We start from the raw sequence: 14346 nt of genomic DNA, 5'->3' as shown, positions 1-14346 counted from the left end.
GTAGCCTTGCAATCGACGAAGCGGGTGGTGGGTGTAAGAACGACCGAATTATTTTGTTAATGCGTGCTCGTATGTTGATGTTTAAAGAAAAATGAATACATATTCGAATATTGTCAAACAAAAAATGGCCTAACTTCAATATTTATCATAAGCTCTCCCACATGTATTCGGATCGGGATAATCCGATGTATAGAAAAAATGGGCAATAGGCGCGCATTTTAATTTAGATATTTTTAAAATCTTAGGGTTATAAAAAATTATATAAAAATGAGAGATCTGTAAAATGTTTTTAAATTATTACCATTTATTTCTTACTTTGAGCCAATTGGGGCTTCTTCCACTATAGCCGGATTTTTTTAAATTTGAAATATTTACTAATTGATTTGTTTATTGTCATCTTAGACGAATGATTTTATACAACGACAGGAATATGAAAAAAGTTGGGTTATCACTTCGACTTTTCTTCATACATGTTGAAAATACCTTTTTGAATTGTTTTGAAGTGAAATATTGCTAATTTGATAAGTTCATGACGTTATTAAAGAATTTTTCATTGGAAAAGTCTGCTACCGAGCATGCTTAGAAAATAAAGCAATTGCTATGAGATTTGTCGAGCAATTGCTTCAGATTTGAGCTTTATTCATATCAAACTAGCTTGTTCTAAAAGTAAAAGCTCCTGACTGAGAAAATAGCTGTCAAAAAAACTTTATTCATAACAACCGAAGTAATTGCTTTAAGCGACTGCTCGATTCAGTTTAGCAAAAGCAATTACTAAGCTTTTTTCATACCACCCACTGTGTCACACACTGGTTCACATATAATCAAATAATCCGGTTCACATTTTCGTCGACCTGACTGCTGGTTTTGGAACGGTGTCATATCTTGCGCAGCTTTTACCTCGGTTGAGGCATCCAGGGACTTGAATAAACCACCCGTCGGCCTTGGTCCACTTATAGATAATATCCAATATTTATACTCTTTAATAAACATAAACGCTTCAAATCCAGCGTCAGGTCCACGAAAATTGAAACCGGATGATTCGATTAAAATGAACCAGTGTGTGACCAGTGTTTCATTTATTTATGAATAAAATAAATTTTAGATTTAAAATCCTTTCTTTTAATTATTTGAAATTCCTAATTTCAAAACAACAGCAAAAAATTCTTCCAATTGGAATAAATGGAAAATGGTTCAAAGAATAAATGCAAAAAAAAGTAACTTTAAATCAAAAGAAACTGTTTTTTTTATATTAGAGCATTAATATTTTGAATGATTCAAATTGAATAAAGGATTATTCAAAAGAAAAATTCTTTGAAAAAATAAACGAAAATGCATTTTAAACAGAGACATTTTTATTTAGAAAATTTTTCTTTGTTTTTGCGGCGCACTTTCCTTTTTGAAATAAAAAATCTTTTCGCTGCGTATTTGACATAAACCTATTCCTACAGAATATTCTGAAAATAATTTCGTGAGAATCAGTTGAGGTATTTCGGAGAAGAAATCAGACTAACACCGTTACACGACAATTTTGTATATTTAATAGATGCCACCCCATGGTTAAGATAATGATTCTTTCCTCAAATAATAAGAGTAGATATGTTTTTATAGAATTGCTTTAATTGTTTAACATAGAAAAAAAAAACAATAAATACTTTACAAAAGCTACGAATTTATAAATACAGTCGAATACTTTTTTTTGCGGTGTATTGCTAAAAATTCGATATCCAAAATCAAATACCATTTGGCGATGTCATTTCAGTTGATGTTCAGCGGCCGAAAATAGATTGGATCTCTGAAATCGATGTTTTCCTCTAGCACGTCATCTGAAAAATTGAAATCAAATTTAGGTGGGATAAGAGAAATGTAAAGTGTTCGGAATCGCTAATGAAAAGTTTGAGGCGCTAATGAAATCGCTAACTCGGTCAAAGTTAGAGATCTCTAATCAAAATCGCTAAATTTTGCGCAAAAGTTTGCTTTGCAGAATAAACCTAAACAAGCTGTGGATTCAATGGTTCGTAATAAAATTGACTTGGATTTTAGTTCTCGTGATTGGCCCAGACATTTTAAAATGATTGCAAATAATGGGAATTTATTGTAGTTTGTTTTACCCTCTCAATTTTTGTGAGTAGAAGGGGAATGTGTGGCTGTGAAATACTGGTTGTTCTATGTTATACATGAAAACGTGACATATAGGGATACATCGTAACCAAAATCATATGAGTAAGTAGAAGGGAAATGTGTGGATGTCAGCAAAATATTCGAATTTCGGAAAGCATTTTTTCAAATGTAGTTGTAAAAATATGCTGAAAAAAGGCTTGTTGAAACTTATAATGAATGCTTCTTTATTTAAGATCCTAAAAAAATAAGAAAAAACAGTTATAAGGAATTTGGCAAAAAGCAATTCGTTTAACTCAATAAAAAAATCCACGTAAAAATATTTTTTTCATCCGCTTAATGCATTGTAAATACTTCGTTGAGCATTGTTATATGTTTTGCAGAATTTTGAATTCAGTAGTTTTTCTAGAAAACTAATGTTTAAAAAAATTCCATACATTTATGAGGAATTTCTATAAATATTCTTCGGTTGGTTTACTAATACATATGCTAACAACGGAGTAGTATTCCTAACAAATCGTTAATTCGTTAACCAAAAGTCTGCTTTCTAATTAATGATTAGTCGATAAGCGTTTATGTGTCACATACCTTACACAATATGGTTTTAAGTCATTTTTTCTATCGTTGCAAAACAATTATTTTCAAGTATCTGAAAATCAAAACTTTCATAACCCTACCTGGCTGATGAGTAAAATCAAGGTTCGCTATTAGATTATCCAAATATTCTTGGCTTATTCGTTCCGTAATATTGATGGGGGCGTAGAAATCGAAATGCCGTTTAATCCTTGTTAGGCTTCTCCTACTCCTCAAATGGGCAAGACTGTTGTACGATTCACTGATTGGAGTGTTATCATCACCAAATCGCTGAAAACATTACAAAATAAAACGATAGTATTAAAATATAAATATATGTATATCGAATGAATTAAACAAATATTGTCTCACCAAACACTTCCCATTGACACAAAATCTGTTGGGCTCGTCATGATTACAGCGGGTTCCGAATGGAAAATGTCCTTGCTCTCCATTAACTAAATAAAAGCGATGTCGAATCATACTATCCTGGCAGGCTACCCTGCAGCTACGATCCGGATCCTCGGTACTCGGAGCTATCTGCATTCCACTTCCCGAAAGTCCACGAACCTTCAGCTGGTATCGTTTGCAAAGGCGGGTTGCAAATTCATAAGCCGTTAAGACTTTGTCACATGCCTGAAATTATAAAATTGCTACTTATAAACAAAAAAAATGGACAAAATTTAAGTCAGATAAACAAACTATTGTATTCGGTGTGCATAGCTGAATATTTGTACGGATATCCGATTTGGAGGCCACAATTTGTATGCCCTTAGATTTTTCTATACAGCTGAAATGACAGCCAGATTTTACATCCCAGTTATGGTTCCGTGTTCTTAGCTGAGACAGAGTATCATATTTTTCGGACTCAAAGTTTCGCGCTCTCCAACGGCCGTAGGCATTTGCTTTGTAAAAATTCGTTTCCGGATATCGTGGTCGTTCCGAAATATTATGTTGAGCTAAAAAATCTGGTATTGTACTACAATTATATTTACTGTATGATTAATTTACCGTATCTACTCGATATGTTTTCATGTCTGCGAGCAGCTATGTCATTTGCAAAGCTCAAGCTCTTATAATCTCTGCCGTTTTCCTGATAAATGCTGTTACTGATTCTCCCAATTGGTTGATGATGTTGAGGACAAAACGTGGGATCAATTCGATAGAAATTCTCACCAGAATTGTTGCATGAAAATTGCTTCAAGAAGATAGATGTTTCGATTATGGTGAGTTTTATTACGGAAAAAAAAGAAAATTTACCTGACACCGTCCGCTTATACAATAAAAATAATCGTCAAAATCGGCGCTCTGAACTTTGCAAGCTGTCCCGTCAGGAAATATCCAACTTTTGGTTTTCGGTTCCCCGGATTTAGTTTCGCAGAACACTTTACACGCATCCTCAGCATCTTCAGCTACCCTTTGCACTCCGAATCCCAGAATATCTGGATCGAAAGCTTTGGCCCGGCCACATATTTGATTCGCAAACTCCAGTATTGTTGTTCTAGCGATGTTATAGCACTAATAAGAAAATGAATTAATTTCAAAAGTGTTCAGTAAAGCGATTTTCATGTCATACCTGTTTTGCTATACAAGTTTCATATTTTTTATTAGATCCTGGACAACTTTTTCTAAAAGATTGCATTGATATTGGAAAAGAAAAAATAATTATCAGTTTCTTCTATGATTAAGGTGATGAAAACATGAATTAGTGAAACTTCACAACAAAATGTGAATGTGTTGATTGTCACGTGCCTTTCAATATTTTAGAAAACTCGGTGAGATTTATTCTAAAGAATTGGTGCTGTTAAATGCGCCTAAATTTATACCATTTATACTATCTACAAGAATATCGAGACTAGTTAGATTTGTGAAAATGAGAAAATAAATACCACGAAACCTTGAAATTACCTTTTATCCAAACAAACGCGATTGTACTGCCGCAACCCGACGCTTCCTTCCTTTAGTCTTCCGGATTCGCCGTACAGACAACCCGATTCACATTCGGTCGGACCTTCCCAGGCATCCCACACTGGCAGTACACTCAAAGCTTTCGTTACATCCTGCTTCAAACTGGCAAATTTGAGCCCTTCTATGAAGGCCTTTTTGTCGATTGTTTTGAAAGCCGTAATATGCTTCCCGCTGGATTGAATAGTTAGTCCGGGTATTCTGGAAATGCAAACCCCACTTCGGCACCACTGTGAACGTGAAATAATCAAATTACTTGCTCATGTGAAAAAAGGAAAGCGATTATGTTTCATTTATTTGTTAGGATTATAACTCAATTTAAATGAAAGCTTTTACTATCAAAAACGAAACAATAATTTAAAAAAATTGTGCCATATTCTGAAAATTCTTGAATACAACAAGCGGTAATCGACGAACTCGATTTTTTTTTATAAAATTTTCGACATTAGGTTTTTAGTTTTCAAAATGGCGTCCAAGAAAAAGAAGCTACGAATTCGAATTTTGTTCATGCGTCGTGAAAATCTAAACTACACGCACGCAGAAATAGCAAAACCGTTGAATGTGACGATATCAACAGTCACCAAAATAATAAAAGTGTTCGGGGAACGTATTTCGACAACTAAGAAGCCGGGATCTGGGGAAAATCGAAATCCGGTAGCTGCAGTGACAAACAGAAGAGTGGCTAGCACTTTCAAGCGAAACTCCAATATCTCCGTACGAGATATCGCCAATAAGTTGGGAACATCGCCTACAACCGTGCTTGAAGCCTAAACACGATACGGACTATCGACTTATAAGAAGGTAGTGACTGCTAACCACAATGAAAAGCAAAACCTCATGTCAAAAACAAGATTTCGGAAGCTGTATTCAACAATGTTGACAAAGTTTGATTGCGTGGTAATGGACGACGAAACCCATGTCAAGGCAGACTTCAATCAGCTTCCGGAAAAAGCGTTTCATACAGCAACCAGATAGGAAAGGTGGCAGACATTTTCAACCATATTAAACTATCAAAATTAACCAAGAAACATCTCGTTTGGGAAACTATCTGTACCTGAGGCTTGTAAAGCGACATTTTCGTTGCAGCCGGGACCGTCAACCAGGAAATTTACGTAAAAGAGTGTCTTCAAAAGCGTTTGCTGCCTTCCCTGAAAAAACATGACTTGTCTACGCTGTTTTGGCCGGATTTAGCATCCTGCCAATATGAAAAAGGCCATGGAGTGGTATTCCGCTAACAACATTCAGGTTTTGCTCAAGGATAAGAACCTTCCCAACACATCAGAACTTCTCCCAATCGAAAAATATTGGACAAGAGCTAAGCAAACCCGTAAGAAGACCCAAAAAACTGTAAGCAGCGAGAAGCAGTTCAAATTAAACTGGCGTTCTGCGCCGAAGAAAGTGGATAAAGTGACAAAATATGATGGCCGGAATCTTAACTGAGTATTTTTTCCGTCTTTTATGACAGATTGAACATCAAAAAAAAAGATACTTTGATTTTTTTTAAAATAAAGTAATAATCGATTTACACGCAATTTAGTTCGACTACTTTTTCACCCGAACACCCTTTAATGATAAGTATTATTTGGTAAAAAAAACCTTAACAGAGGGCTAAAAGTTAATCGATATGGCATATGCTTTACCGAGCTTTCGTTTATTTCTAAACAACTTTCCAAATTTCGTTAATTTTTGCCAAGTAGTTTGATAATGTTTACTGAAATGACTGATTTCATAATGGTTAACTGGACGCATAATTTATCACTAACTTTTTTTTATGACGTTATCCTTTAAATATGGCTACACGTAGCTTAATCGATGGATACTCTTGTGAAACGTCGTTTATGCCAGACAAATACGTTAAAGTCTACTAGGTGCTTTTTACCGATAAAAAAACTTGGTGATTTTCGATTACGAAATCTACGAATTTCGATTATTCAACCACAGATTTAACGAAATTCGGTAGAAAAGTAAACCGATTCTCACCGAAAAAGTATTTATTCCAGGACCTGATTGTTAAAATAAATTACTTGACTCGAAGATTACTGTAGATTCCCGTTAACTATGTAGTCATATTTTAGTACAGCAAAGAAAAATCAATTGTCTCCTGTAGCCAAACTTTGGAGAAAAGCTGAATTTTTGTGACACATGAGCGGAGCTTTAATCCGCATAAACATTTTTGAGTACGATTTTTTTTTTGTAAATGAAATCGTATTAGGTAGTTAAAATTGTAGTTGTGTATCACTCCAGTTATGCAATAATTTTAAGGAACAAGGCACATTTACAAAATTAGAAAAAAAAAACATATAAAGACGATAAGCGACCAATAACTTTTCACTGAAATTTGCATGAATTCAAACATATTATTTTGATGTGAGCGTTACAGACGTGTTATTTTCCAAATACCATAAGTGTTCCGCAGGAAGTTCCTTCGAGTGCCGGGTGTGAAGTCCAGGTGTACCGATCCCGTTGGCAATGTAAGTCCCGGCAAATATCGCCGAGCTTCTGGGACTGGGACCGGATGCTATCCTTACCGTACTTGAGCATACATTGCTGATCAGCATCAAACCTTTCCCCGGGAAGCTTTCCTGCAGCGCTGTGATCAAGGCTCGGACCGTAATGGCCCCGATCGAAAAGGCAATGAGCTTGACTTGTCCTAAGGGTGTGAATTTCAATATTAATTGCTCCCAATATTGTTTAAGGAATATGTAAGGAATACTTCACAAAAGACTCCAAATAATTTCGGCTACAAGAAGACCACGTGGTCTTACCACTTCCCAGTGTTGGGGACATAATGAACAAACTGGGATCGCATTTGTTTTCCGAGGTATCGTGTCGCATTCCTAAACTAGAAAAAATATTTTTTTCTAATAAAATCAGCTTCTATAGATTGTTTAATTTATCCTAGATTGCTTACTTATGACCTATTTCGTGCGAAACCACAAAAACGCTCTCAAAATGCTTCCCCTCGTTGATCGTACAGCTGGAAGTCATCGTACACATCCCGGCGACCGGAGCCAATCCGACAACCTGATTGCTTACCTTGCCTGTTTTGCTAACTACGTACAAATCCAATCCGGTCAGAATAACTGCATGATCGAAGTGAACAGGATCAGCATCGGAAATAGGATTAAGCTTCCGCTGCCAGTTGCAGAAGCTGTTCAGATAAATATCAATATCACTGGCCCTCCGAAGTTCTTTCGGGTCGTTGTGCAGTATCTCCAGGCGTTTTAGGATGAAATTGATAGGATGTCCCAGAGATGGGTGGTTGTATAGTAGTTGAACTCCATTGATCATCGCCAGCACGAATCGGATCAGATGAGCTTCGGTGTTTTTAGGAAAATTCTTTGACATGTGGCTGAAGAGGTCTTTGTCAATGAATATTGCAGTCTCTATGTGTAGTATGTCTGGGATTTTGGTATTGCTGATGTGCCTTTTACTGCGATCCTTAGTCTTTGGTTTGGTATAGTGAGGCTCGTAGAGGGACATATCAGGTTCAAATATCACATTTTCATCAGTCTGATCGGTAGAGGCAGTTGAGTGGGTAGTACGATTTCTTTTGATCAATATGTGGTTATCTAATCCAAACCTTTCTGGCAGGGGATGAATGAACAAATCTGATTGATTCGATTTCATCACGCCTCTTATTCCACCCTCGCAAAGATCGAAAGCTGCATGATCACTGCGATAGAAGCAGTCTGCATATTTTTGTACTAGTTGTAAGGAATTTCCTAGCAAATAGGTTGAATTATCGAAGCTTTCGAGTAACGCGAATGAATCGTCTATCAGGAGATTCGATTTTATCAGCTTGACAAAGAAATTTTCATCTGTAAAAATAAACAATATTAGAAAGATGATATGACTCGAAACAACAGAGATGGTAAACAAAGGGGTTCAAAAGGACAGCTTTAACAAATTGGTGAGAGTAAATAGAGGGTCAGCCTAAAATTTTAAGTAGGCCTGTTAAGTATGGACTTCAAATACTTTGGGAAAAATCTAACTGAATGGGTTGTCTCCTCAAATCAAAATTAATAAAAAAGCTTTTAAAACCCTGAAAGCTGTTGATCAAAGCTTGTTAGAATCAATGAAAATATTGAAAAATTTCGTAAAAATCTCATTTTGATGAGGTTGAAATAACAGCTTTCAAAATAGAGAACAAGTTACAAGTCAAGTTTACAGAAAAAATAAAAAAACTGCTAAACTTTAAAGACAGCTCCCCATTAGAGTGCCCCAAACTTGTAAGGAAAAATCAAAACCTGTGGAATGTTATGCTCTGCAATATTGATCCTAGGCCTAGTACAAGATTCCATGCAACATTTGGGCCAGATTGGATCAAGGGAAGGGATCGCTCAACGAGCCTGAAGTTTGTAAGGGATTTTGAGACATTTTGTTCGGGATGAACATGAAAATCCAGTTTTTTATCAATAACTCTGGTCCCTTTCGGCCGATTTCTTTTGAAAACGGGGTCTCTTAAAGCCTAAATTATGACAAATATTTCATCCCATAACAGTTATTAGTTATTAAGGCTTATAAAATGGGCTGAAATTCACCACCGTTAATGAGGCGTCAAAATGTTCGACCACCCCAACCGGATCACTTAATTTGAAATGCATGCCGTTTCGTCAAATCATGACCGATTTAGATTGTTTTTGTTGCGTTAGATTGTAAAATCTCTGATTTTTTAAATATTTCGTTGTGGTTGTGGATAATATTCACGTGATAGCACAGATGAAGTGATAGTTCGGGGAAAAGTCCAGGCGAAACTTTAGGGGAGAATTGAATTACTTGTTCCCCATTTCTCGTTTGCATCATATTTTCAAGTGAAAATTACACCCCAGAACTCCGTTTTCGCTGTAAAATACGGATAGGTTAAGTGTGATGATTATAAACGAATTTTGCAAAGCAAAAAACTTCATCGTTGAAGATAAATTTTTGACCGTTTTTTCTATGATTGCATAACCACAGGGGCTAAAGAACATGACTTTCAGTAGGGGAGAATGGGGATACTTGATCCCCTTTTCTTATTTTCACCATATCTTTTTGGAAAAATTTAGCAACTCGCCGTCTTTGACATTTTAAGGCAGCTTGTAACTTCAAGTTTCTATGCTCCAAAAATTAGAACGATACTTGAACCCGTTGATGAACTAGAAGCATTTTCGTGGGAGTAAAAAAATTGCGATTTTTCTGAAGTTAGGGGACTTGATCCCCTATTGAAGGAGAGTTGGTCTTTTATTCAGGAAGCCCTAATCCTTGTATAAAAATCAAACAAAACACCAAGATAGAATGTTAATTGACTATTTTGGTCATGTTTGTTCTCATTTCACAATTTATAGCAGACATATGAAGAAAATTCAATAACTTTCTCTCAACGCTAATAACATTGCATACTTAAAGGCGCTATTTTTTATAATTAAGAGAAAATTAATTATTTTTGTTCTTTTCTTCAGACAATTGTTTGATAGATATTAGTTTTTGGATAAATATTAGTAATTTCGTAATCAGCAATCATAACTATCAATTCAGAAGAAGAATATGCCGTTTGGAAGGGGGATCAATTGTACCCAACTCTAGGGGATCAATTGTACCCATAATCAACATTTTAGAAAACTTTTTCTGAAAAAAGTTTAGAGTTTTCCATTGCTTTGAAAATATGGCATTATGAAGTTCATTTTACGCTCGAACGATTGATACATTGGAACAAATTTTTTTTTCATAATTTTCCCATGTAAGGAACATTTTAAAGTGATGAAAAAAGATGTTCAAGTTACATTTTGTGAAATTTTTCAAACAAAGTTCAATTACTCAAACAATTATTAAAAAATTTTAAACTATAAGCATTGTTATTTTGCTCATTTTGGCACATTTTTCTAGAACATTTGATCTTTGTAAGACATTCCAGTTTCGAGATATAGCTAAGGAATCAAGTATCCCCAGGGATCAACTATCCTCATTCTCCCCTACTTTTTCAGTTGTAATGCATGCCACCCTTCAATCATGTTTACTTGATTTGGAAACATTTTAGACTGACTCAAGGGTACATTCATTACAATTCTTGTTAAAAAATTTCACAAATAACAGAGATTTTTTTCATTTTCGAAGTATGTTCGGAAGCAGATTTATCGATTCATTTAAACGTAATAAATTTATCAAATCAGCAATTCCAAACATCAACACAATTTACTCTTACCCGAATAAAACACTTTTTTCAATCAACAGCCAATAAAACGATTAAACCTTCATTCTTAATTAAAAAAAAAAGCTTTCGTTAGGAGAATATTAGAAACGGAAGAAAACTGTAATTGGAACTATTTTTCGTAAAATTATCACTTTCGCAGCATTAGACCACAACCAAATGCTTGAAAAATTAGAGATTTTACAATCTAACGCAACAAAAACCATATAAATCGGTCATGATTTGACGAAATGACATGCATTTCAATTTGAGTGTTTCAGCCGGGGTGGTCGAACATTTTGACGCCTCATTAACAGTGGTGAATATCATCCTTAAAAATGTCAGCCCATTTTTGAAGCCTAATAACTTTTTTTATGTTAACTTTATTCGGAATGCAGCTTTGGGATGAAACATTTGTCATAATTTAGGCTTTAAGAAAACCCGTTTTCAAAAGAAATCGGCCGAAGGGGACCAGAGTTAATGAAAAAAAACTGGTTTTTCATGTTCCTCCCGAACAAAATGTCTCAGAATCCCATAGTGTCCCATACAAACTTCAGACTCGATCTGGCTCAAATTTGGCATGGAATCTTGTACTAGGCCTAGGATCAATATAAGCCTGCTGTGCATAACTTTTTCAAAAGTCGGGTAATTTGGGGCACTCTACACTCTACCACACATGTGTAATATTTTCGCAAGCGCAGAATAAATTGTTTTAATAAGTAAAATAAAACATACAAATGATGAGAAATTAGAAAAAAAAATTAGAGGTGGTGTTACGAGGTTCTATACCAGTGGTTTTCAAAGTGGTCCCTACCGCCCCCTGGGGGGCGTTGAGAACTTCCACGGGGGCGGTGAGCTCAAGTTTGGAATTTGGGGGCGCTGGAAGGGCTCAGGGGGGCAGCGAGGTCGTTCCGAAATCACGAAAAAACGTAGATTTGAAATAATAACGAGTAAACACGAAGCAAAATAATGAAATTACATTACTAAACATAGAATGATTAAGACTAAAATTTACATAATTTCGCAGAGCTGCGAAGTAAATTTTGCCCTTGTATCTCAATCACGAGCAGATTTTTTTTTAAATTGTCATTTTTATACGATGTTGATCTGGTTTTGTCAGTTTTAACTGAATTTTACTAAAAAATATTAATTAAAAATATGGAAAGAATAATGAAATTTTGGCTAAGAGAACTTTTATTCTTTTATTCCTTCGTTTAATAAAATTACAAATTAGCAACAGTTTTTGTATAAAAAAAGTGAAAAATCGTAGTTTTAATATTGTTTCTCAATGTACACATTGTTTCCGACTGTTTAGAATAATTTATAAAAAAAAAAATAAAAAAAAATCATTAAATAAGCTTTTCAGATTTTTCTCTAAACGTAGCTGGAATTTTTATCCAAAAACGTGGAAAAATCTCGAACATTGGATTTAATAATTTTCAACTTTAAAATCTCGCTCATGCTTCCAAAAACCAGGTATTAAAAAGGAGAAAAAGGCGTAATATAAACACAAAAAAATATTGTTTATCCAGACAATTGAGCGGCGTTAAAATCTCATTTCACGATTAAAAATAATTATGCAAGGGAAAAAAAATGTCGTTATTTGTCGAAAAAAAAAATTATCATGTTTACCTCCATCAGAGTTTTTGGTTTCGATTTTGGTGTTATTGTGGAAAAATCCGCCCTTTTTCTAACTTTTTTCTCTGAAAATCCAGACCCAGCCCTGATAAAACCGAGCAATCTGGAATGCTTAGTTTATCACTATCATTGCCAAAGTTCCGTTATTATTATCAATTTTAAAGTCTAAGAACGACGAATGCTGTTTATCTTTGAACATTGAATGCTGTTGAATTCAGATTTTAGGTTTCATAAATATAAGATTACAATTTATGATATTAAGAAATAAGTTATTTCACCGACAGTCGCGCGCGGGACTTGAAACGGTTCGGTTTGTAATTTCACTCGCTCCGTGTTTAGTGCTTAAATTGTGGGGGAGGGCTGTTCGTCAGTTTGGAGAAAATTGGATGTCTCTACGTGTCCGAATAGATTTAAGGAAATTGAAGTGATAATATAATTGATATGTGGTTTAGTCCTAATAATTTTATGTTCTATATGAATTGAGAGAAATGTTGTGCAAGTAATAGGAGAAAAATGACCAGGTGAATGTCGTCTTAATGGTACACTCATCGACAGAGGACTGGCTGGTATTGCTTTTATTTGGCTGCACTTGTGGTTTTCATCAGATGGACAAGGAAACCATTATAATATGTAGTGCGCGGTCGAACAGTGAAGTATTTTCGGTAGAATATCAGTGAAATACCCGGCATACGTTTGATCGGCTTTCTGAGGGTAACGCGTGCGTCTCTTTACGCGTGACCAAAGTGGTTGCCTTGGTAACGCGCGGCATGTAACGGTCTCGGTATTAAGAAAATCAGCGCTTGCTTTGATTGCTTTGTTGCTGAATAAAACGGGATGGGTGGTTGGTTAGCCGAAAATAAAAATTAAAAAGAAGTGAATTCGGTAATGCAAAAGCTTCCTCGAAGAGTCTGAGCCAATTAATGGGTTTTATTTTTCTTCCACTAAAAATGTGTGCCTACTCCTTAAGTATGATTCGAGTAATGGGTATTCGATGAATGTTTAAGGGCGGAAGAGCTGAGCCGGGGAATTTGTCTCGGAAAAAAAAATTAAAACTTACATATAGCCATGTCCATCCCGAGCAGTGGGGGATGATTCTGAGCTCTTCGTTGATAAAATGTTTTGAAGAAGGCTTAAGTGTGGTGACGAATAGAGGGGATGAAAAGAAGAGAAAGTTATGCAAGATTTTTCAATGGCTGACCACAAGTTTCGAAAAATCAATTTCTGAAGAAGTTTGTAGTAGGAGGGAAATAAAATCTGAATGGCCTATCGGCGGGGACGAGTGTTCCAGAAGCAGAAGAAAATCATACCAGAAATTTGAAAAGGAAGAAATGAAAAGTGGGTGGAAAAATTTCGCGCATGCTTTGTTGTGTCGTTTAATGCAGTCGGTAGTGAAACGTGCGGCGGTACGCAAATGAAAGCTGTACACATTCAAGAAGTTGATCGCAAATGATGATCAAACGTATCTAGAATCCAGGTAGCCTAGGTGTATTGGTGTAAAACTCCGTTATCGGCATGATTTTTAAGGTTTGAAATCTAATATCGACCGATAGATCAGATGGAAATTAATATGACTATGATACTGAATAAGGTCGGTTACAGATAAAGGTAAGCTTAGGGTTTCTTGAGGTAAGTTGGGTATAAAGGTAAGGTTATTCTGTTGTATAACTATTTCATTTGTTGATTATATTGTATAAGAACGTTCAACCAGTTGCCATCTGGGCAGGTATCTACACGCATGCGGAATACCTGTCGTAGATTCATAACACTGAGAATGTTATACGGTTGCGAAACTGTTTGCTCGTTCTACAAATAAGACATACACATACACGAAATACATTCATTACATGACAGTTCACACGAAGCCATGGTGTCGGGTATGTGGTAATTTG

The 14346-nt window shown here is 35.4% G+C and overlaps 1 protein-coding gene across 3 annotated transcripts in view; it reads right to left on the bottom strand.

Moving 5' to 3' along the window:
• Positions 1 to 1669: 1669 nt before the first annotated feature.
• LOC129755938 (A disintegrin and metalloproteinase with thrombospondin motifs adt-1) overlaps positions 1670 to 14346 on the bottom strand; it is a 73313-nt gene continuing 60636 nt past the window's right edge. For all 3 annotated transcript variants that reach the window (XM_055752649.1, XM_055752650.1, XM_055752651.1), the window contains 11 exons: positions 7565 to 8474; positions 7367 to 7495; positions 7054 to 7303; positions 4597 to 4883; positions 4265 to 4316; positions 3949 to 4206; positions 3700 to 3886; positions 3391 to 3647; positions 3061 to 3324; positions 2793 to 2979; positions 1670 to 1823 (listed from right to left, as the gene is read on the bottom strand). In XM_055752649.1, the coding sequence (XP_055608624.1) occupies positions 1756 to 1823; positions 2793 to 2979; positions 3061 to 3324; positions 3391 to 3647; positions 3700 to 3886; positions 3949 to 4206; positions 4265 to 4316; positions 4597 to 4883; positions 7054 to 7303; positions 7367 to 7495; positions 7565 to 8474 (2849 nt within the window). In that variant the 3' untranslated portion in view covers positions 1670 to 1755. The remainder of the gene's footprint in view (positions 1824 to 2792; positions 2980 to 3060; positions 3325 to 3390; positions 3648 to 3699; positions 3887 to 3948; positions 4207 to 4264; positions 4317 to 4596; positions 4884 to 7053; positions 7304 to 7366; positions 7496 to 7564; positions 8475 to 14346) is intronic.

The sequence above is a fragment of the Uranotaenia lowii genome, chromosome 3 (genome assembly GCF_029784155.1).
Source record: "Uranotaenia lowii strain MFRU-FL chromosome 3, ASM2978415v1, whole genome shotgun sequence".
Classification (NCBI taxonomy): Eukaryota; Metazoa; Arthropoda; class Insecta; order Diptera; family Culicidae; genus Uranotaenia; species Uranotaenia lowii.
Note: the sequence above shows the minus strand (reverse complement) of the source record. Positions and strands in the feature narration are given on the sequence as shown.